The sequence below is a fragment of the Lissotriton vulgaris genome, chromosome 5, assembly GCF_964263255.1.
Source record: "Lissotriton vulgaris chromosome 5, aLisVul1.2, whole genome shotgun sequence".
Lineage (NCBI taxonomy): Eukaryota > Metazoa > Chordata > Amphibia > Caudata > Salamandridae > Lissotriton > Lissotriton vulgaris.
Window position 1 is genome coordinate 459,694,043 of NC_141693.1, and position 25,084 is coordinate 459,719,126.

The 25,084-nt window shown below is 51.0% G+C and overlaps 1 protein-coding gene across 2 annotated transcripts in view; it reads right to left on the minus strand.

Moving 5' to 3' along the window:
• VPS13D (vacuolar protein sorting 13 homolog D) overlaps positions 1-25,084 on the minus strand; it is a 2,754,556-nt gene that overhangs the window by 2,186,995 nt on the left and 542,477 nt on the right. For both annotated transcript variants that reach the window (XM_086921894.1, XM_086921893.1), the window contains exon 19: positions 12,133-14,337. In XM_086921894.1, the coding sequence (XP_086778020.1) occupies positions 12,133-14,337 (2,205 nt within the window). The remainder of the gene's footprint in view (positions 1-12,132; positions 14,338-25,084) is intronic.

The following is a 25,084-nucleotide window of genomic DNA, read 5'->3' on the forward strand; positions in this document are numbered from 1 at the left end:
CAGAGGGAGACCCTTGTTTGGACCGCCGAAGGCAATGAATAATTGCGAAGATTTCCTAAAGTCCTTGGTGCGGTCTATGTAGAACTTCAGACATCGTTGCAAATCGAGAGTGTGCAATGTCTTTTCTGCTGGAGTGACTGGGTTCGGAAAAAATGTTTTAAGTATGACTGGTTCATTTAGATGAAAGTCAGTGGGGACTTTTGGAATGAACTTTGGGTTCGTCCTCAAGATGGTAGTGTTCTTTTTGAATTGCAAAAATGGTTCTTGGATAGTCAGGGCCTGTATTTCCCCCACTCGCCTCGCTGACGTGAGGGCCAAGAGTAGAGCTAACTTCCACGATAAGAACTTTAGGTCTGAGCGGTGAATCGGCTCAAAAGGTCTTTTCATTAGCTGAGCTAGGACTAAGTTCAGATGCCACGTTGGAGGAGGAGATCGCACTGGTGGATAAACCCTGAACAGACCTTTGAGGAATTGCTTGACAATTCTCGCAGACCACAAAGAAGGACCCGAGTCCGCCCTTCTGAATCTTGAAATGCCGCTAAATGAACCTTGATGGTAGAATGGGACAGATTAGACTTAGCCAGCGAGAGCAGGTAAGGCAGGAGTTGATGAGGTTGTGACATGAAAGGATCAATCTTCTCTTTATTGCACCAAATACAAAATCTCTTCCACTTTAATCTGTATGTTTTGTTCGTGGACGGAGCCGTCGCCTGAGAGAGGATGTCTTTGACCTCAGTGGAAAGTGGGACATTCATGTATTCTCGCTGGTCAGGAGCCATGCGGTCAGGTGCAACGACCTTGGGTCTGGATGCCAAACCTGCCCTCCGGACATTGCCAAGAGATCCGGAACGTCCTCTAGCGTTATCGGAGGTACCAGCGATAGCAGATGTAGTTCGGTGTACCAGAATTGTCTTGGCCATGCCGGGGCTATTAGGATGAGTTTGCATGGCTCCGTTTTCATCTTCCTGATGAGTCGAGGAAGCAGGGGGATCGGTGGAAATGCATAGAGGAACCTCCCCGTCCAGGCTATTGACAGGGCATTGCCCAACGAGCCTTGGTGATGGAACCTGCTGGCGTAGGCTGGACACTTTCTGTTGGTTGGAGTTGCAAAAAGGTCCACCTCTGGTGTGCCCCATTGTTGAAAGAGTAGATCCAGAACCTGTTGCTTCAGCTCCCACTCGTGAGTGACTGAGGTGAGTCTGCTCAGTCTGTCTGCGCCTTCGTTGAGCACTCCTGGTAAGTGCTCCGCCCTCAAAGAAATTCCGTGAAGAATCGTCCATTCTAGAATCTGCTGAGCCTCTCGTGACAAGGGAAGTGATCTGGTCCCTCCCTCCTTGTTCACATAATGCATAGCCGTGGTGTTGTCTGTCCTGACTAGCACCTGTGAACCCCGGAGACGCGGAAGAAAGGCTTGAAGGGCCAGCCTTATTGCTCTCAGCTCCAACAGGTTGATGTGTAACTTTTGGTCGCTTGGGGACCAATGGCCGCTGACCTGCAGGTCCTGCATCACGGCTCCCCATCCCTCCAGTGACGCATCCGTCGTCAGTACGTGAGGCGATGGAACGCTTGCGAAGGATAGACCTCGGCATAAGTTCTGTTGATTTGACCACCAACGCACTGCATCTTGCATGTCTCGAGTGACCAGCACTTTGTCGTCGAACGACCCGTGCACTTGTTGCCACTGAAGGTCCAGTTGCTCCTGCAGGGGGCGCATCCGGAGCCTGCAGTGCGGGATCAGGGGGATACAGGATGACATTACCCCCAGCAGCGACTTGTAGCTGCGTACAGAAAGACACTTTTTTCTTTGAAGGTTTCCTGCTAGTGTCTGCAGTTTCTGAATCCTCTCTTGAGTCGGAAAGGCTTTTGAAAGCTGCGAATCCAGCATTGCTCCGAGGAACCGAGCCCTCTGAGATGGCAGCAGCGTGGACTTGTCCCTGTTCAAGGTGAGACCCAGATTGTGAAACAGAGTGGTGCAAGCCTGCACCGCGTCCTGCGCTAATGTCTTGGTTGGGGCCTTCAGTAACCAATCGTCCAGGTAAGGGAAGACCTGGAAGTGGTGTTTTCGCAGGAATGCTGCGACAGGTGCCAGCACCTTCGTAAAAATCCTTGGAGCAGAGCGAAGGCCGAATGGCAAGACTCTGAACTGAAAATGGCTCTTGGCTACTGTGAAGCGTAGGAACCTTCTGTGCGCTGGGTGAATTGGGACATGGAAGTACGCGTCCTCCAGGTCGAGTGTGGCCATATAATCCCCCGGGTTGATCATCTTCAAAACATCCTGCAGGGATACCATCCTGAAGGATAGGGAGATGAGATAGGCATTTAGCTCCCTGAGGTCGAGGATGGGACGCCATTTGTCTCGCGTTTTCCTCACCAGGAAGAACCTGGAGTAGAAGCCCTGGCCCCGTTGACTGGGGGGGACCGGTTCTACCGCTCCCTTGCGGAGCATCTGTTGAACCTCTAGTCGAAGGAGATGAAGATGACGCGATGGTATGGCTGATGGGGGTCTGGGTGGAGGGACTTCCGTAAACTCTAAAGTATGTCCTCGCTTGATTATGTTGAGCACCCAACGGTCCGATGTAATTTGGGACCAATTCAGAAGGAATTTTGACACCCTGCCTCCAACTGATGATCTCCTGGAGGAGGGAACAGTAGGCAGAGCCAGGAGGCCGCTATTGGCGTTTAGATGAGTCCCGTCCACGGGCAGCCTGCTTGCCCTTATTGTATGGCCGTGTATAACCAGAGGACTGGCCCTGTCTCTGCTGGTAGGATTGGCGATTTGGTTGGTATCCAGAGCTGGTCGAAGAGTAGCGTTGTTGTTGATATGCGCCCCTGTAAGTGCCACCTCTGCCTCTCGTGCCCCTAAAAGGAGTTTTGCGGTACTGGAGCGTTCCCAACGATCTAGCCGTCTCTGTGTCCTTTTTTATCTCCTGAAGGGTGTCGTCGATTAGTTTGCCGAAGAGTGCCTCGCCATCAAAAGGAAGATCCAGGACCTTATTTTGGATCTCTGGTCTAAACCACGTCGCTTTTAGCCACCCCTGGCGCCTTAACACTGCCGCTCCTGCCAAAGCTCTGAAGGACGTAGTGGCAATGTCCATGGCACAATCAATGATCTCCATGGAGACCGCTTCACCTTCCTGCAAGGTCTTCTTGGCTTCCAGTCCCGATTCTGGAGGAAGTTGATCCAAATAAGGAGCTATATCGCACCACAACTGGCGATCATATCGTCCCAGTATCGCCAAAGCATTGGCTGCGCGAACCAGAAGGCTAGCGATGGATGAAAATCTCTTGCCTGTGCTGTCCAACCGACGTCCATCCTTATCAGGAGGGGCCGTTAAGGGTGCAGAAGGGTTCCGTGACTTCCTCTGCGCCGCCTGTGAGATTACAGAGTCCGGCCTAGGATGACCTGTCAGGGCAGCCGGTCCATCCTCCGGTGCTTTATACTTCTTGTCAAGGCGCGGTAGCACAGGGATTACCGTGGCTGGGTTTTTCATGGTCTTTAACCCCTCCTCCCATATATGGTCCACAATCGGAATGGACCTCGTAGACTTACGGTGAGTGTCTTTAAAGTCATACAAGAAACAATCCGTTGTTTGCGCAGGCAAGACCAACTTAAATCGGCCGGCTGCCCGTTCCATCAGTTGGTGAAAACTACCGATGTCAGCAGGAGGAGAATCGCCTAGGTCCTGGTGTGGCGATGCTTGATCCGGGTGGACGTAATCATGGTATTCATCTCCATCCTGATCTGAGTCCGGACGATTATCGGAAGACACATCTGTGTCATTATCCTGATCCCTATCCGGATCATCTGCTGGATCAGAAGGAGTCTGGGGCAGTGGCCGCTGTGGTTGAGGAGGAGACTGCACCGGGTGCATAGGTGGGACAATTGAAGAGTGGCCCCGAACTGGAGTTGATGGAATAGATCTTCTCGGAGCTGGGCGCTCAGCCTTGGATTTATAGTCATGCAACATCTTATGCAGGTCATGTAGGAAGGATGTCGGGACTGAAACCATGCCTTGTGATTCATATTCCCTTGGCTCATCAGTTTGTGGGTAGTAACCGCCACCCTGTTCATATGCTTCCTCCGAGTCAGTTTCTTGACTTTTAATGAGTAGTTGCGAAGGGCTATTCGCATAATCAAAGCCATCCTGACCATCTCCCTCAGAGTCCTCCTGATCTAGCAACAGTGTGGGAGGTAATGATGGCACTCTCCTTGGGGACGTCATTTCAGGCGTGATCCTCGTAAGAGAAATCGTCACCCTCCTCTCTGCAGCCAATATTGTAGGCTGCTCCGTCGACGCCGGTGAAATCCTCGTCGACGAGATAGGAATGGAGGAAGTCGTCGTCGACGCCACCGTCGACGAGCTCGCCGTCGATGTTGAAATCGTTGTCGTCGTTGAAGCACTCGTCGACGACATGACCGTCGTCGACACCGTCGTCGACCTCGTCGTCGACACCATCGTCGACGGCGTCGTCGTCGACGTCGTCGTCGGTATCGCCGTCGTCGCCACCCCCGTTGACGGCTTCTTCGTCGACGACGTCTTCACCTTCGTCGACGATGTTGTCGGCATACTGTCCGTCGACGCTGCAGTCGTCGAGGTCTTCTTCGACGACGACGGCGCCTTAGCCGTCGACGCTCCCGTCGACGAGCCCGTCGAGGGAACCAATTGGATCTTGGGCTTCATTTTCGTCGTCGACGGAGCCACCGTCGACGATGTCTTCGTCGTAGAGGACTTGGAACTCCTCTCAGAAGAATGTGAAGAGGGTTTCTTGAAGGCTGGGTCTGTCTTCTCACCCTTAGGAGGCGTAACCAATTCAGTCTTGCCCGACCCACTGCGGTGGGGGGAACCTCCTGAACCCCGGCCATCAGACTCACTGGGGGTCTTCCTTGAAGCCTTAGAGGGGCGCCCAGTAGAGGAAGAGGGGGAACCTCTACCCCTTTTCACTGACCTCTTAGAAGAAGCGCAGGACACTGATTCCTCCTCATCACTGGAAACTCCATGTTTCCTCTCCTTCTGCTTCTGCAACCATGTCAGAAGCCTTCCAGCACGATCTCTCAAGGTCTTGGTGGAGAGAGTGCGGCAAATTCGACAGTCCTCTGCCTTGTGATCAGGATACAGGCAGTAAATGCAATCCTTGTGTTTGTCTTCCACAAACAGCCTCTTCTTACCACAGGTGGAACAGGGTTTAAAAAGGGCTTTTTTCTTCTCAACTTCAGCCATTTTGATGAAGAAAGGTGTTTCCTGAAGAATCTGAAGAAAAATCTGAAGAAATATCTATATAAATGAGTTCAAAAGAGTAGAAATAGAGCAGAGCTCAATGGAGACTCCCTAGCACAACGTGCGGTAGAAAATCTGAGGCTCTGAGGTTCCTTCAGGAAGGTTCTAAGGGTGAGGCTCTTCTGATTGGCTGACGCCTAGAGTTTGGTCTCTTTTACAAAAAGAGGCTGATATGTTACAAAAGGGAATGAGGCCTAAGCCTTTCCTTTCTCTTTTGTACCTACTACTATGATATTTTTTTATTACCGAGACTCCCAGTCCGACGACGGGGAATGATACAAAGCATGGGAATCTATGAAAGTTCCAATACTGGGGCAATGTATGGTTTTAAATACGGTTGGTCCACCATGTTATTTTTGTATACCTGGACTTCTAGGTCACTAATCTAATAGGCCGATTATCGTATGTCTATATATTTCAATGTGTCAGTATTTTTAAATATTTATATATTTATCAGTATATTTATATATTTATTCAAAATGATGCCTACATTAACCCCTTCCATGCGGCCGCGATTCCCCTGGTGTGCTGTAAACAACACGAACAGGGGCGGGCCGTGACGAACCCCAGACGTCATCAGCACACGAGCACCGTAGTGCATGACGGCTGGGGTTCGTCATCAGCATGGAAGGGGTTAACTAATGTATGACATTTTGCACAGATCTATTTTATAATGCTGCTAAAAGTAACTTGTTGCTTTCTATGATGTGAATTGCACTGGGATATGGTCATTTCCTGTCTACAGACTTTATATGCCTCCCCTTCCTGTGACAACGCATCATGTGATCAAGACCCGAATGAGGGTCAAAACGCGTCATGGCTGACTGGCTGGTCGTAAAATAAAGCACACTTGATTGGCACTTAAGTTTGGGTCCACTTTTCGTCTGTTTGCCTGGGAGAGGCAGCTACAAGCGGCGATTTGGAGATATATATATACTAGCGGCCCGCCCCGACGTTGTCCGGGGATGAAATAGAATGTCTGCAATGGTTGTAATAGGCAAGGCAAATTTATTTCAAAACTTGCCTGTGCGTCCGCTCAGAAACCATGGTTCGGTACCGCTGAAGGTGAGCGTATGCTTTTCTGTTTGTTGTCCTTGCCGTAATATGCGAACGTGTGTGTCCGCTCCAGCCGACGCCCCGATCGCCGCGAAATGCACGTACCCCCCAAACACGGCGCGGTGCACTTAGACACCCCACATCGCGTCAACGGCAAAGCCACAACTCCAGCTTCTGAATGCTTCCGGCGTCCCCGATGGCACATGCCCACAACAATGCCGAAGGGCACTCCCACTCGTGTTAGAACGCTAGTCCCACACAGAACGCTTATCGCAACCGCAGGCTTTTGCCGAATGCACACGCCCATCGCTGTATTCACACGCCCATCACTTTACAGCAGAGCGCACACGCCCACAACGGACTACTTTTTCCTAAACGTTCTTTTTCCCTTCTAATGTATACGTTGGGCTGGTGTATAGCCTATGTCCATCTGCTGATACTCTCCTTTCCAACGCTGTATTGGGTGTTCCGGTTGGCGCTGTGGTTCCGGAGCTTACCCGCCTCAAAGATTTGGGCTCTCTCTTTATAATATTAGTATGGATATGGATATATATTCCATATCTGAAATGTATGTGACTCAACCAACATGAATTCAAGCAACTATATTTATATTTATATTCATATTTATATTTATATTCACAGTGGTATTTATACCCATATGATGATCCAACAAAGTGCATAGGCAAAAGGGTCCAAGAATGTAATGTGTTTGATCTAATTCACTCCTGAGTTACAGGGGTTGAGGTACTCAATATGATAAAAAGTTATAAGTTAATAATTAAAACAATTGATATAATGATGGGCAAACAAAGTTAAAGTAACATTGTTGACATAATATTGACTATACCAACAATGGTAAAAGTATTTAGGAAGAAAAGTAAATTAAGATTTTAAGATTAGCACACAGCACTGGCACTTTTGATATATATTTGCACTTTTTTGCACATTAGGACTTGACAGTGGTATACAAACTTAATTGCAAGATTCATATGCTTTGCATTCCTAATTACTTGTAGAAATTGATTTATATTTAAATATTGCATTTTTGCACAGTGATTTAACATGAAATGCATTTACCACTAATTGACTATGCAATCATTCAGTCAATAAGTTTTGTAAAATCGGAACCATTGAAGAAGCGTAGGGCCCCGCTGCTTGCACTGTGGTTCGAGGGCACCGCTCGTAAAGTAACAGGATGCACCGCCCTCATCCCGCAACGCCGCCTTGCCCTATAGACGGCAGCACCATCGACTCCCGTTCGTCAGCCAACGACAGCACTTCAGCAATGACGACGACGCTGCTTGCAATGTGACCTGCCAGTGCTGTGAGGAGCACCGCCTTTACCTCGCACCGCAACGCTGGACTGACTGATGACACCATCTGACGCTGCCACCGAGCCGCTGCTCGCACTACAACCTGAGGACACCGCACCGCTGCACTTCGCTCTGCAGCACCCGACGCCAGCCAACGCCAGCGCTCCTGATCTCAACAAAAAGGAGCTCGACCTGCAACGCGAGTGACTTCAAGGGCCTCAGCGTCCTGAATCTCTAACAGGTACTGTTTGCGGGTCTTCTCGACACCGTAGGTGGTCCGCGACCAGCCTGAACTGTTTGGATTTTTTTGCTCACAACGCCGTGATAATCTCGGACGGAGCGATCGACATCGTGATCCATCATGCACCGGCGGCTGAGTTCGTCCGCCCTGGCGTTCAGGGAACCTGCCAGGTGCTGAACCATCAGGGATATGCCCTGATGTTTCAGCCACGTCCAGCGGCGGAGAGCCTCTTGACATAGGGTCCACGACCCCACCCCGCCCTGTTTGTTGCAGTACCACATGGCGGTGGTGTTGTCCGTGAACACCTGCACTACTCTTCCCCGGACAGAGGGAAGGAATGCCTTTAGTGCAAGACGAATCGCCTGGATCTCAAGAAGGTTAATGTGGAACCCAGACTCGACCAGAGGCCTATGATCTCCGCCTCTCTCATGTGGCCGCCCCACCCCAGTAGTGATGCATCTGTCACCACTGTGAACTCTGGTTGGGGAGGGAGAGGGATATGCCTATGACCTGAAACCGGTTTGTTAGCCACCAATGCAATTGGTGTGCAGTGCCTTCCGAGATCTGGACGCAATCAGAAAGATTCCCCTTATGCATTGCCCCCTGGAATGTCAAGTCCCACTGCAGAGCCCGCATATGCCACCTGGCATCATCCACCAGCAGGATACAGGAGGCCATGAGGCCCAGCAGTCTCCGGGTCATTCTGACCGAAACCAGGGTTAGAGGCTGAAACATCGGTATCATAGCCTGAATATCACGGACTCACTGCTTGGGAGGATAGGCCCGAAACAGTGCTGTGTCCAGAACCGTTCCGATGAAAATAGCTTCTGAGAGGGAATCAGGTGTGACATCGGCACATTGATAGTGAGCCCCAGCAAATGAGGAGGACCACCGTAGTCTTGAGGTGGGAGACGACAGCCTGGGGCGAGCCCGCCTTCAACAGCCAGTGGTTGAGATAGGGGAAGACTGGAACCCCTGACCTACGCAGATGAGCTGCAGCCACCGCCATCACTTTTGTGAAACCCAAGAGGCGCTGGTAAGGCCAAAGGGGAGCACAGTAAACTGAAAATGCTCATGGCCTACCGCAAACTGTAGGTAACGCCTGTGGACCGGCAGGACAGGGATGTGGAAATAGGTGTCCTGCAAGTCCAACGCTACCATCCAGTCTCCAGAGTCGAGGGCACACGGGACCTGAGCCAATGTCAACATTTTGAACTTCTCCTTACGGAAGAAGCGGTTGACGTTCCTGAGATCCAAGATAGGACGCAGGCTTTTGTCCTTCTTGGACACCAGAAAATAGTGGGAATAACAGCCACAACCTAATTCTGGGGCAGGAAATCGTTTGGTAGCCCCCTTGGCCAAGCAAGACATAACTTCCTGAGTGAGAAGGGCCAAGTGATCCTCCAGCATGCGATGGAATTGTGGTGGCATGGATGGAGGGGTAGTCTCGAAGGGAAGTGAGTAGCACCTTCAGACTAACTGGAAAACCCACCTTTCCGACGTGATGGTTTGCCAGTTGGGTAGGTGATGGCGGATCATGCTGCTCACTGGCAACTGGTGGGCCTGAAAGGTCAGACTAGGAGGGTTTGGAGGCTGCTGCAGAGGTGGACTGGCCGGCCCACTGGCCACCTGATCCACAACACTGGGTCCCACGTCCCGACCGCACAGAGGATGAACAGTTTGGGCAGGCCTCTGGCTCTGGGCGGAACATGGTGGGGCACCCCTTCAATGGCTCCAAAAGGAGCGAAAAACAGACTGTGCGGGCCGAGAAGTGGTAGCGAGGCACAAGGATCTGGCAGTAGCCCTAGAATTTTTAAAGCGCTCAAGCGTATTGTCCACTTTGTCGCCAAACAAGCGACAGCCATCAGAGGACATGTCCAAAAGAGTTGATTAGGCATCGCCCGAAAAGCCAGTGGGCCCTCAGCCAGGCCTAGCGTCGTAGGGCTACCGACGTTGAAATTGTTCTGCCAAGCGAGTCAGCGGTGTCCAGCCCACACCTAATGGCAAACTTCTCTGCATCTCTGCCCTCAGCGACTACATGGGAGAGAGTGGCCAGGGCCTCCTCCGGACACTGGCAGCACCTGCGCAACCGTATCCCACACAGAGTCGAAATAACGGTCCAAAAAACATGCGGTGTTCACTGACCGCACCCCCAAGCTGGTGGAAGAAAACATCTTCTTCCCAAGATGATCCAGCTCTTGGATTTCCTATCTGGGGGAGTAGTAGGGAATGCACCATTAGAAGTAGAGGCTTGGACCACCAAGCTGTCAGGGGTAGGGTGTTGGGAGAGGAAAAGTGGGTCGCCCGGGGTCGGGCGGTAGCATTGGGCAATCATCCAATACACAGGAGACCCTGTGCTGGGCTTGGACCAGGTGTCCAGAAGGATGTCAGTAAGGGCCTCATTGAACGACAGTAAGTTGTAAGGCCTCAGACGCCCTATGCAACACCACTGAGTACGAGGCTCCCTCCTCCGTAGCCACGGTAGGGGGAGAAAGCATATCAGGGTCTGGTGACTTATCCAGGCCACTGGCATCACCCAAATCCTCTCTCCAGCCCGGTTCAGTCAACTGGTCAGTAAAAGGGTCACCAGACCCCTCCCAGTCCTCCTCTTCCTCTTCTGGCTGACAGTGAGGGCGGAAAGGAATGCCAGGACAGAACAAGGGTACAAAAGTACCGGTCGACGCCGATCTATCTCTGTGTCCAGGTCAGGGTGGAGGCCGGGGTTGATGCAGGCTGGGGACACAACCAGTGTCAGAAAAGGCGGGGGTGCCATCAGTGGATTCGACGTCGGAGGAGGTGTTGTAAGGTCGACCGGCGTCGATCCGGATCCAGGCCTCTATCCCTGGGGGCCTTACGGCGCCGGGACCAGAGCTGCTGGGTTCGAAGGCCTAGAACGCCGAGCTGAGTCCGCGGGGCCCGAAGGCGCGCCGGCGGTGTCAGGCTGCCCAAAGATCAAGTGAAGAGCTTCGTGAAGACTACGAAGTTGGGCAGGGGTCGCTCCGGTTACCAGAAACGGAGGGAAGTTCGGAGTCCACCTAGCAGGCTCCGCAAGTGGAGCTGCAGGACGACCACCATCCGTATCCTGGGTCGCGTCGGCCGACGGGCGGGGAGAACGCGAAGAGCGACAATGCTTCTTCCCCTTCTTTTTGTGCTTTGACTTACCCGACGACAAAGACTTTGACGATAAGTGGTGGTGATGGCTCCGCGACCGGTCCAGCGACCTCCCTCCCGACCAGGACCTGAAGCGGAGCAGACTACCGGGCCTCAAGAAGCTTTCGGGACCGCTTCCACAAAGACTTTGGTTTCAAGGCTCGGCAGTCAGAGCATGACTTCGGGTCGCGGTCGCGCTCCAAACACCAGAGTCCCACAAGGTTTGGGTCTGTAACCGACATCAATTTGTGACAGGTGTCACAAGTTCCACGACTCGAAAAGAAGTCAACAAAAGTCGAAAAATAGTAGTAAAAAAGTGACTAGAGATGCCTCTCTCTCCGGATCTGCGCTGGCTGGAGCGGAGAAAGAAAGAACTGACGTCAACGCGCGTGGGAGGCATCTAATTAGATACCGCAACGTCATACCGGCGATCATAGCGATGAACACGGAGTCGACCGACGCCACCTACCGGCGCACAGGGGTCCTGCAACGAGAACATTCTCCGGATCCAGTCTGACGCCTGGGGGTAATTCGAAGTTAAAGAATATATAACTAATAGTCTCCTTCAGATACCACATGCAGATGTTGCGTCTCTCCAATAGACATGCACTTGGACCCTGAAACTTTCAGAGACATCTGACCTAGCTGTTGCTAAAGCTGAGGATTTTGTTTGGTTAAGCACTGAAATAGAGCTCCAGTCCAACTTAGATGAGGGGCAGAAAAACAGGAACTAAAGTCAGCATGCAGGTTCGCCCCTATTATACGCAGGGGTCTTCATGTTCACCAGGGAGAGCTGTTGTTAAATCCACGAGGTGCCACTTAGTAGTTCTGTACTGCTGCTACTGGGAAAAATGTTTCCTGGACCAGTCTGACACCTAGGATGAAATTCTTTAGTTGAGGAACCTGAAGGAAGATTTATCCATCAGAAATGACAATTCAATGCTTGCCTAATCTAATTTCAAGACGTTCATCATCAAGTGGACCACATAAAATATGTTAAAATACAAATATACTCTAGCATGTTAAAAGATTACCACTATGGAGAGCAAAACAATCAACCAATCTGGAGAAAAACGCATTAATTAGCACAACTTACCCTGGCCTTTGTTTAATGATTCAAAGAAATCATGTCTGGTGAAATGACTCTCATCCTGGCTGTTGATGCTTGCACTGTCAAAGGTTGGAGTTATCGATCCAGAAAGGTCTAACTTAGTTTCTGTTTTGCCTCTCCGATGACTGGTATTTAATGAATATAGTTTGATATCTTTAATTTCAAATTGCAGAATGTCCCTTCTTGATTCATCTGATCCAGAAACAAAGTTTTGAATCACTATTTGACCTAAGTGTCCAACAAGGAGTTCAGGACTACCGGGCTTCCGAGGTATTGAGACTACTGGAGATTCAATGTTTAAGTTTAGAATTAGTTTTACTGTGTCAGTTTTAACATCTTCATGTCCAAACTCAGCATCTTGATTACTGTTGTAATGGAAAGGTTCCCTAACCTTCCGGTGAGTTTCAAAGAGGGATACCTTTTCACTGTATTCAGCTGTTTTTGTGACAAGTACAGTGGAAACCTTTGAAGCTGCCATTTTGAGCATGGTACGGAAATTCTCTTCAAGTTCATCCATGGACAATGTTAACTCTTTTAGAAATTTAGCTGAGTGGTTGTAATGTAATGATGCCATGTTTAAGTTTAAAGAACATTCCTCCTTAGTCTGCTCAATGAATGTGAATGATAAAGCCTCTATGAGGTTGCCAGCATCATGGTCCTCAATACATTCAGGCTCCAATAAATTTGCCTCAACATTTGGGACACTAAAACCTGTTTTATTCCCAATGCAAACCACATACTGGTTATTGGAATTATCTTGTGTCAAATCCATTAGCTGTAAACAACCAAGAGAACCATTTACACGAAATCTAGTTCCCATGGAAACATTTACTCTTGTGCCACCAATGCTAGCAGTTGCAATTTTTCTTCCACACTTTTCTCCGCTTGTCATTCCAACTGTCCGAAGAAGAAGTATGTTTAATCTATTGATGTCCACAGCCACCTCTGTGTTCTGCTCATATGTCACCTGAAAAGATTCTTGCTCTCTTAAAAGCTTTTCATAGTCAGTCATTAATGGCTGAGGGCTGGTAATGTCTTCCTTAGGGAAAGATTTCTGAAGAAAACCAATCAATTCAACAATAGTTTCCGGATTAAGAATAATATCCAAGTTGTTCACTTGAAGTGACATCACTTGAAGTGAACTGTTAAGGTTCATCGAAGGACACTCAGAACTCACAAACTGATACTCCAGTTTAATTAAAGCTTCTTGTTCTTTGATGGGAAGGGGGTGACAAGACTCTTCAGTGCAGTTGTCATTCGTCCCAATTACTTCAGAGAGAACTGTTTCATTCAGTGGCGAAATTGGTGACTGTGCTCTGCTATGAAGAAGACTTCCGGTTGGTACATCAAAGCTAAGATGCTTGTGAGATGCCATTAGAAGATCGAAATCAGACCCATATGTTTGCATAGTATCAACCAAAAGCAAGCCATGAACAGTTAGTGAAACATCTGCATCATAGGGTCGTTTCACAAAATGGGCATTTGTGCCTAAGACTTTAAGCACAGAGATGTATCGACCACTACTTTCAACCCCAAGCTGCATATAATTTACTTTAAATTCAGCCACTAGCAGTTTTGATTCTACAAGAACTTCCCGGGTATGTTGCTCCAAAGTTACAATGCTCTGTGTCAAATTGAGAACAGACCCCTGGGACTGGTCTAGATTATCTGAGTTCATAAAGATTTTATCTTTTCTTAAAGGTAGAGCTTCAAAGATCTTGGATTCCGGTGAACTTAATCTAGAAAAACAGTTATTTAAAGCCAATATCTTATCCTCGTTTACATGTATTTTTAGATCGGGCAATGCTCCGGACAGAAGTGCCCCAGGGTAGTTGGGATCCGAAGTGTACATCAACCTGCGCTCTAACTTTAAATGCACATCAAATTTTTCTACCACATGAGTAGGGCCTACATCGGTGTCCTGAACATGTTTCCAGTTATCCTTTACTCGTCCAACCATAATTTGAAGATCTTTAAATGAAAGAGAATATTTTTCATACATTTTATGGTTTAGCAAATGTGTTGGTAGGTTTTCTTCAAGATGTGCTGCAGTAGGTACATAAGAATTCTTGCTTTCAATGTCAATGTTCATATATAGTGGCGGAGTATTCGGAGGAGTTGCTAAAGGTGTTTTATACTCTTCATCACTTAAATCAGGCCCCTGTGCACTTTCAACCCTTTTACACTCATCTATGGATGAAAAAGAAATTAAAGATGAAATATTTGTTAACTTTAGGAACATTTTGTGAATGCACTACTATTTTGAAAGACAGCTACTTTTTTAAATTAATATTTTTCATGGACATTTTCAGTAGAAACAGAAATAAATTGTAAACCGTGCATAAAGACAATGCACTCAATACTCAGGTGGAACATAGGATAAAAACAAATTAGCTGGCAGGCTTCGAAAATCTTGTCATCATACCCACAAATGTCTTCAAAGTGAACTTTACAAACTTTCTGTCTTATTTACTGCCTCCAGCACTCTTACTTCGGGCAAAATCCATATTGGCAACGTTATGCAAGATTAATCAGCATAACTCAATTGGCAATAAAAACAAGTAGAGTGTTGTGCACCACAATTTGTGGTATAGTTAAATAACATCATGCAATTACAATATGTTAAATTAACCTCCAGTACATCCGATATGAAAGAAAAAAGTACATTCCATTAGTTCTTTATCATTGCACTCCAAATTATTATACGTCATACTGACACAATATGTAGGCAATAAAACAAGTGGACGCCACTTCATAATTGACCTTATTATACACAAGTCTGTACGATAAAATGTTTCCCTCACAAAATCTTGAGTGTGGAGATAATTAACTTTTATTATCAGTGTGTGCATACAACTCAGCTATTTTACCCTACATTGCAAATGTAGAACAACTTCTAAGGCTTTGATAATGAGTGCACCAGAAGATTTGGTGCTATTTATTGCACCTGGTAAAATCCAATAGCTCAGGATTCAGAATTCAGCAGGTGATATAAATTGCATCAATTAAAATTTTTGTCTGAACAACAGGATATTACATGCTGAGTTTGGAGCTTTCCAACCCAAAATTTGCATCCCTCATATTTTCCCAGGCCTTTTTCTTCAATTAAGTCTGGCAGTTTTTACTTACCTAAGCTTAAAAGGGGAAAATCCAGAGGGTGGGAATTTATCGCATGAAAAGTTATTGTCACCCCCAATTTAAGAAGGCACTCTTATTCAAAGATTTAATTATATAATCCATTTTGGAAAAAGAGTCTGATAATTTGATTGTGCATGGGAGTAATACTGTTGAAAAATATATGGAGAGTAAACTGTTTGGTGTAAAAAAAAGTCTTGCCTTGCACATTCTGAATCCATCGTAATATCTTTACACTCAAGACAGCTTCGGACTGCCATTTAAAATATTTTACAGCATTCATCTTCTTTTGAAATCCCTCTAAGAAATGTGATTGCCCAAAAACCTAGCCATCCTTAATACTAAAGTGTGACAGCAAGAAGGATGAAAAGAAGTCAAATCTGGCCAGAGATGCAACTTGAATAAATGCAATAGAAATATTACACATCATGCACAAAACTGCTCATAATGTAAGGAAATGCCTTACTGCAGGGACTGCAGCACTTGTGTCAATCTAGGTAGGACATGAGTAAAACGAGACTCCCATTCTGCCACTTGCAGGCTGGAAGAGCAGTTAAAACAGCTGGCCCGCCTTTGCCATTTAAGCGAATGACAAAGCCAGACTTCTCCCTGCTATATGTGTTAAGTCACCCCTATGGCAGGCTTATCAAGTCATAAGACAGGGTGAAACCTATTCCACAGGCAGAACATGTAACTTTACATGTTTTGACAGTGAAAACGCAGACCTGTTGTTATTACTGTGAAAAAGCTTGGTCGCCCAATTGGCGAGTGCAGAGTTACATGCTGACCCCTCCGCTGTGCTAACTGCTGAATACTGGAATGAACTGGGCAATCCAGGGTATCATATAACTTGTTACAATAAGCCCAACTTGATTCTTAGGCCAAAATTAATGCAAGAAGTTGCAGCATGTGGCCTCAGTCTCCTGTGACCTTAGCAAAGTTGCTCTGGAAGGAGGTGTCACCTCCCTCCTGAAGGAAGCCACATGAGTGTTCGTCCAAAAGGCGAGCTTCAAAGGAGAAGCAATCTTTAAAGGGCAAACAGGTTAACACTTGGGAGAGGGGCTGTTCCATTGTTCAGGCAGACAGGGTGGATCTTGGGACAGGAGAGGGAATACCAGCTGCCAAACTAGTTTCCCGGGAGTTTGTAGTCCTCTTGGTAGCCGTATTTCTGGGTTGAGCTAGGGAGGTTAGAACCAGGTTCAAATCCCACTGAGGCATCACAAACGGAACAGGTGGAAACATGTGTGTGATGCCTTTCAAGAATCTCGTGACAATGGGGGACTTGAACAAAGAAGGCTGATCAGGAAGCCTAAGGAAGGCTGAAAGGGCAGAAAGGTAGCCCTTGATAGTGCCCAGAGCAGAGCCCTGCTGGGCAAGAGAGAGAAGGAACAGAAGAACCTCGGAGAGAGGGGCAGAAAGAGGATCCACAGCCTTTGCTGTGCACCATGCCACAAACTTGTTCCACCGACAGGCGTATACCGATTTCGTGGAGGGACGCCTGGCTGCCAGAATTACATTACAGACTTCAGGAGGCAAGTCAAATGGCCTCAACTGCCGCCGCTCAATCTCCAAGCATGGAGGTGGAGACTGGACAGGTTCGGGTGGAGGACCATCCCCTGTTGCTGCGACAGAAGGTCCTCCTGAAGGGGCAGGCGGATCGGGGGACCGACTGACATGCTGAGTAGCTCGGGATACCAGTACCTTCGAGCCCAGTCCGGAGCCACAAGGATAACTTGGGCCCGGTCGCTCCTGATCTTCTTCAGCACTCTGGGCAGAAGTGGTATAGGCGGAAAGGCGTATAACAGACCACAACTCCACTCGCGCCGAAAGGCGTCGCCGAGCGAGTGCCGTCTTGGAAACTCCAACGCGCAGAACTGATGACATTGCGCGTTCTCTTCTGTGGCGAATAGATCTAACCAAGGCTCTCCCCATTGCTGAAAGAGACCTTGCGCCACGTCCGAGTTCAGACGCCATTCGTGATCCATCGAGCACCGACGGCTGAGTTCGTCCGCCCTGGCGTTCAGAGAACCTGCCAGGTGTTGAACCGTCAGAGTCACGCCCTGACGTTCCAGCCACTGCCAGAGGCGCAGAGCCTCCTGGCAAAGGGTCCACGACCCCACCCCGCCTTGTTTGTTGCAGTACCACATGGCGGTGGTGTTGTCCGTGAACACCTGCACCACACTCCCGTTAACAAAGGGGAGGAATGCCTTCAGTGCTAGACGAATCGCCCGCAGCTCCAACAGGTTGATATGGAGCCGGGACTCCGCCGGAGACCAGATGCCTCTGATCTCCGCCTCTCCCAAGTGGCCTCCCCAGCCCTGGAGGGACGCGTCCGTCACGACAACGTGCTCCGGTTGGGGAAGGGAGAGGGACTTGCCCCTGACCCAATCGCGGTCCGTAAGCCACCACTGCAGTTGTCTCGCAGTGCCCTCCGAGATCAAGACGTGGTCGGACAAGTTGCCCTGATGCTGGGCCCACTGAAACTTCAGGTCCCACTGCAGAGCCCGCATCCGCCACCGGGCGTGATGCACCAGAAGGATGCAGGAAGCCATCAGCCCCAGCAGCCGCAGCGTCAACCTGACCGAAACCCGGGATAGCGGCTGAAAGATGGGAATCAACGCCTGAATATCCCGGATCCGCCGTTCCGGAGGATAGACCTGAAACTGCGCCGAGTCCAGAACCGCTCCGATGAAAAGGAGCTTTTGAGAGGGACACAGGTGTGATTTCGGCACATTGATGGAGAACCCCAGGCCGTGCAAGAGATCTGCCGTCATCTGGAGGTGCTGGACGACTGTCTGGGGCGAGCCCGCCTTCAACAACCAGTCGTCTAGGTAGGGGAAGACTGAAACCCCTAACCTGCGCAGATGGGCTGCGACCACCGCCAACACCTTTGTGAACACCCGTGGGGCGCTGGTAAGGCTGAAGGGGAGCACGATAAACTGGAAGTGTTCCTGGCCTACCGTGAACCGCAGGTAACGCCGGTGGGCCGGCAGGATGGGGATGTGAAAATACGCATCCTGCAAGTCCAACGCTACCATCCAGTCTTGCGGGTCTAGAGCAGCCAAGACCTGAGCTAACGTCAACATCTTGAACTTCTCCTTCCGGAGGAAGCCGTTGACGTTCCTTAGATCCAAGATAGGACGTAGGCCCCCTTTGTCCTTCTTGGGCACCAGAAAGTAGTGGGAATAACAACCACGCCCTACTTCTGGCCCAGGAACGCGCTCAATGGCCCCCTTGGCCAAGAGGGCCGTAACTTCCTCCTGCAGAAGTTGCAAGTGGTCCCCCGACACACGGTGGTTCTGCGGTGGCATGGCTGGAGGAGTTGTCTCGAAGGGGAGGGAGTAGCCCCTTCGGACGATTTGCAGCACCCACCTGTCCGAAGTGATCGTGCGCCAGCGGGCGTGGGGATGGCGAACCCTGCCACCCACTGGCGTCACGTGGGCCTGAAAGCACGGACTAGGAGGATTTTGAGGCAGATGCTGCGGGGGGGATGTGGCCTGACCCCGCCTCTGACCCCGACCGCCTCCACGGCGGTTTCCACGGCCGCCACCGCGTTGATAAGATTGTTGCGGCGCGTGGCTGGCAGCACGTGTGGGGACGCCCCTTCCTTGGCCACGAAAGGAGCGAAACGAACCCGTTTGCTGGCGCTGGGTCGAGAGACCCAAGGACTTGGCCGTGACCCTGGAGTCCTTGAAGCGTTCCAGCGCGTGGTCCGCCTTGTCACCAAACAGATGACAGCCATCGAACGGCATGTCCATTAAGGTATTCTGGACATCGTCCGAGAAGTTGGCGGATCTCAACCAGGCGTGGCGACGAATCGCCACCGTCGTGGACATCGCTCTGCCTAGCGAGTCGGTCGTATCAAGGCCACATCGAATTGAATACCTAGCTGCATCTCGGCCCTCCGCTACAGCTTTGCCGAGCTTTGCCCGCACCTCCATGGGGCATTCTGGCAGCAGTTCCGCGACCGTATCCCACACAGAGTGGGTGTAGCGGCCCAAGAGGCAAGCGGTGTTGCAAGATCGCAGTCCTAAGCTCAGGGGCGAGAAGACCTTCTTGCCATATTGGTCATACCTCTTGGATTCCCGATCGGGCGGGGCCGACGGGAATGCGGACTGGGAGGTAGAGGCCTGGATCACCAGACTCTCAGGGGTGGGGTGGGTGGACAGGAACTTGGGGTCGTCCGGACAAGGACGGTGGCGTATGGCCACGTTCCGATCAACAGGCGCACCTGAAGAGGGCCTGGACCAAGTGCCCAACAGAACGTCTGACAAGGCTTCGTTAAACGGCAGCAGAGGCTCCTGTGGGCATGACCGCGGTTTGAAGACCTCAGTGAGGATGTTAGGCCTCACGGCCGCGACGGGGAGCTCAAGGTTTAAGGCCTTGGCAGCCCTCATCAACACCACTGAATAGGCAGCTCCCTCCTCCGATGCCACGGAAGGAGGAGAGACAAAGCCAGGGTTAGGAGAGTCATCTAATCCACTGGCGTCCCCCAAATCACCTGTCCAGTCCATGTCATACTGACACTCGCGTGACAGAGGGTCTTCAGACCCCTCCCAGCCCTCACCGTACTCTACATCATCACCATAGTCGGTGTCAACCATGTATGAGGGGGGGGGTTTCGCACTCCGACTCACCCACCAGCAGGTGTGCCCCAGGAGCATCATGGTAGATGCAGTCTCTTAATAGCGTGTGCGCTATTGCGTTGAAAGTGTGTCGTAGCAAGGTTGCAGCACCAACTCTGGACACCGGTGTTTCGGAATTCTTGTTTCTCGTCAGCAGAGTGTAGGTTTTTCGGGGTTAGCTGTGCAGGCTGCCAAGTATTCTCAGGTATGTACCTCTCTGGCGCGGGTGCGATCTCCGAGCTCGTCAGCTCTAGCTCGAGGGAGCCAATCAACTTTGAGGGGGGGGGTTTCGCACTCCGACTCACCCACCAGCAGGTGTGCCCCAGGAGCATCATGGTAGATGCAGTCTCTTAATAGCGTGTGCGCTATTGCGTTGAAAGTGTGTCGTAGCAAGGTTGCAGCACCAACTCTGGACACCGGTGTTTCGGAATTCTTGTTCCTCGTCAGCAGAGTGTAGGTTTTTCGGGGTTAGCTGTGCAGGCTGCCAAGTATTCTCAGGTATGTACCTCTCTGGCGCGGGTGCGATCTCCGAGCTCGTCAGCTCTAGCTTGAGGGAGCCAATCAACTTTGAGGGGGGGGGGGGTTTCGCACTCCGACTCACCCACCAGCAGGTGTGCCCCAGGAGCATCATGGTAGATGCAGTCTCTTAATAGCGTGTGCGCTATTGCGTTGAAAGTGTGTCGTAGCAAGGTTGCAGCACCAACTCTGGACACCGGTGTTTCGGAATTCTTGTTCCTCGTCAGCAGAGTGTAGGTTTTTCGGGGTTAGCTGTGCAGGCTGCCAAGTATTCTCAGGTATGTACCTCTCTGGCGCGGGTGAGATCTCCGAGCTCGTCAGCTCTAGCTCGAGGGAGCCAATCAACTTTGAGGGGGGGGGTTTCGCACTCCGACTCACCCACCAGCAGGTGTGCCCCAGGAGCATCATGGTAGATGCAGTCTCTTAATAGCGTGTGCGCTATTGCGTTGAAAGTGTGTCGTAGCAAGGTTGCAGCACCAACTCTGGACACCGGTGTTTCGGAATTCTTGTTCCTCGTCAGCAGAGTGTAGGTTTTTCGGGGTTAGCTGTGCAGGCTGCCAAGTATTCTCAGGTATGTACCTCTCTGGCGCGGGTGCGATCTCCGAGCTCGTCAGCTCTAGCTCGAGGGAGCCAATCAACTTTGAGGGGGGGGGTTTCGCACTCCGACTCACCCACCAGCAGGTGTGCCCCAGGAGCATCATGGTAGATGCAGTCTCTTAATAGCGTGTGCGCTATTGCGTTGAAAGTGTGTCGTAGCAAGGTTGCAGCACCAACTCTGGACACCGGTGTTTCGGAATTCTTGTTCCTCGTCAGCAGAGTGTAGGTTTTTCGGGGTTAGCTGTGCAGGCTGCCAAGTATTCTCAGGTATGTACCTCTCTGGCGCGGGTGCGATCTCCGAGCTCGTCAGCTCTAGCTCGAGGTAGCCAATCAACTTTGAGGGGGGGGGGTTTCGCACTCCGACTCACCCACCAGCAGGTGTGCCCCAGGAGCATCATGGTAGATGCAGTCTCTTAATAGCGTGTGCGCTATTGCGTTGAAAGTGTGTCGTAGCAAGGTTGCAGCACCAACTCTGGACACCGGTGTTTCGGAATTCTTGTTCCTCGTCAGCAGAGTGTAGGTTTTTCGGGGTTAGCTGTGCAGGCTGCCAAGTATTCTCAGGTATGTACCTCTCTGGCGCGGGTGCGATCTCCGAGCTCGTCAGCTCTAGCTCGAGGGAGCCAATCAACTTTGAGGGGGCGGTTTCGCACTCCGACTCACCCACCAGCAGGTGTGCCCCAGGAGCATCATGGTAGATGCAGTCTCTTAATAGCGTGTGCGCTATTGCGTTGAAAGTGTGTCGTAGCAAGGTTGCAGCACCAACTCTGGACACCGGTGTTTCGGAATTCTTGTTCCTCGTCAGCAGAGTGTAGGTTTTTCGGGGTTAGCTGTGCAGGCTGCCAAGTATTCTCAGGTATGTACCTCTCTGGCGCGGGTGCGATCTCCGAGCTCGTCAGCTCTAGCTCGAGGGAGCCAATCAACTTTGGGGGGGGGGGGTTCGCACTCCGACTCACCCACCAGCAGGTGTGCCCCAGGAGCATCATGGTAGATGCAGTCTCTTAATAGCGTGTGTGCTATTGCGTTGAAAGTGTGTCGTAGCAAGGTTGCAGCACCAACTCTGGACACCGGTGTTTCGGAATTCTTGTTCCTCGTCAGCAGAGTGTAGGTTTTTCGGGGTTAGCTGTGCAGGCTGCCAAGTATTCTCAGGTATGTACCTCTCTGGCGCGGGTGCGATCTCCGAGCTCGTCAGCTCTAGCTCGAGGGAGCCAATCAACTTTGAGGGGGGGGGGTTTCGCACTCCGACTCACCCACCAGCAGGTGTGCCCCAGGAGCATCATGGTAGATGCAGTCTCTTAATAGCGTGTGCGCTATTGCGTTGAAAGTGTGTCTTAGCAAGGTTGCAGCACCAACTCTGGACACCGGTGTTTCGGAATTCTTGTTCCTCGTCAGCAGAGTGTAGGTTTTTCGGGGTTAGCTGTGCAGGCTGCCAAGTATTCTCAGGTATGTACCTCTCTGGCGCGGGTGCGATCTCCGAGCTCGTCAGCTCTAGCTCGAGGGAGCCAATCAACTTTGAGGGGGGGGGTTTCGCACTCCGACTCACCCACCAGCAGGTGTGCCCCAGGAGCATCATGGTAGATGCAGTCTCTTAATAGCGTGTGCGCTATTGCGTTGAAAGTGTGTCGTAGCAAGGTTGCAGCACCAACTCTGGACACCGGTGTTTCGGAATTCTTGTTCCTCGTCAGCAGAGTGTAGGTTTTTCGGGGTTAGCTGTGCAGGCTGCCAAGTATTCTCAGGTATGTACCTCTCTGGCGCGGGTGCGATCTCCAAGCTCGTCAGCTCTAGCTCGAGGGAGCCAATCAACTTTGAGGGGGGGGGTTTCGCACTCCGACTCACCCACCAGCAGGTGTGCCCCAGGAGCATCATGGTAGATGCAGTCTCTTAATAGCGTGTGCGCTATTGCGTTGAAAGTGTGTCGTAGCAAGGTTGCAGCACCAACTCTGGACACCGGTGTTTCGGAATTCTTGTTCCTCGTCAGCAGAGTGTAGGTTTTTCGGGGTTAGCTGTGCAGGCTGCCAAGTATTCTCAGGTATGTACCTCTCTCAAAGTTGATTGGCTCCCTCGAGCTAGAGCTGACGAGCTCGGATCTCGCACCCGCGCCTGAGAGGTACATACCAGAGAACACTTGGCAGCCTGCACAGCTAACCCCCGAAAAACCTACACTCTGCTGACGAGGAACAACAATTCCGAAACACCGGTGTCCAGAGTTGGTGCTGCAACCTTGCTACGACACACTTTCATCGCAATAGCGCACACGCTATCAAGAGACTGCATCTACCATGATGCTCCTGGGGCACACCTGCTGGTGGGTGAGTCGGAGTGCGAACCCCTCCTTCAAAGTTGATTGGCTCCCTCGAGCTAGAGCTGACGAGCTCGGATCTCGCACCCGCGCCTGAGAGGTACATACCTGAGAACACTTGGCAGCCTGCACAGCTAACCCCCGAAAAACCTACACTCTGCTGACGAGGAACAACAATTCCGAAACACCGGTGTCCAGAGTTGGTGCTGCAACCTTGCTACGACACACTTTCATCGCAATAGCGCACACGCTATCAAGAGACTGCATCTACCATGATGCTCCTGGGGCACACCTGCTGGTGGGTGAGTCGGAGTGCGAACCCCTCCTTCAAAGTTGATTGGCTCCCTCGAGCTAGAGCTGACGAGCTCGGATCTCGCACCCGCGCCTGAGAGGTACATACCTGAGAACACTTGGCAGCCTGCACAGCTAACCCCCGAAAAACCTACACTCTGCTGACGAGGAACAACAATTCCGAAACACCGGTGTCCAGAGTTGGTGCTGCAACCTTGCTACGACACACTTTCATCGCAATAGCGCACACGCTATCAAGAGACTGCATCTACCATGATGCTCCTGGGGCACACCTGCTGGTGGGTGAGTCGGAGTGCGAACCCCTCCTTCAAAGTTGATTGGCTCCCTCGAGCTAGAGCTGACGAGCTCGGATCTCGCACCCGCGCCTGAGAGGTACATACCTGAGAACACTTGGCAGCCTGCACAGCTAACCCCGGAAAAACCTACACTCTGCTGACGAGGAACAACAATTCCGAAACACCGGTGTCCAGAGTTGGTGCTGCAACCTTGCTACGACACACTTTCATCGCAATAGCGCACACGCTATCAAGAGACTGCATCTACCATGATGCTCCTGGGGCACACCTGCTGGTGGGTGAGTCGGAGTGCGAACCTCTCCTTCAAAGTTGATTGGCTCCCTCGAGCTAGAGCTGACGAGCTCGGATCTTGCACCCGCGCCTGAGAGGTACATACCTGAGAACACTTGGCAGCCTGCACAGCTAACCCCCCAAAAACCTACACTCTGCTGACGAGGAACAACAATTCCGAAACACCGGTGTCCAGAGTTGGTGCTGCAACCTTGCTACGACACACTTTCATCGCAATAGCGCACACGCTATCAAGAGACTGCATCTACCATGATGCTCCTGGGGCACACCTGCTGGTGGGTGAGTCGGAGTGCGAACCCCTCCTTCAAAGTTGATTGGCTCCCTCGAGCTAGAGCTGACGAGCTCGGATCTCGCACCCGCGCCTGAGAGGTACATACCTGAGAACACTTGGCAGCCTGCACAGCTAACCCCCGAAAAACCTACACTCTGCTGACGAGGAACAACAATTCCGAAACACCGGTGTCCAGAGTTGGTGCTGCAACCTTGCTACGACACACTTTCATCGCAATAGCGCACACGCTATCAAGAGACTGCATCTACCATGATGCTCCTGGGGCACACCTGCTGGTGGGTGAGTCGGAGTGCGAACCCCTCCTTCAAAGTTGATTGGCTCCCTCGAGCTAGAGCTGACGAGCTCGGATCTCGCACCCGCGCCTGAGAGGTACATACCTGAGAACACTTGGCAGCCTGCACAGCTAACCCCCGAAAAACCTACACTCTGCTGACGAGGAACAACAATTCCGAAACACCGGTGTCCAGAGTTGGTGCTGCAACCTTGCTACGACACACTTTCATCGCAATAGCGCACACGCTATCAAGAGACTGCATCTACCATGATGCTCCTGGGGCACACCTGCTGGTGGGTGAGT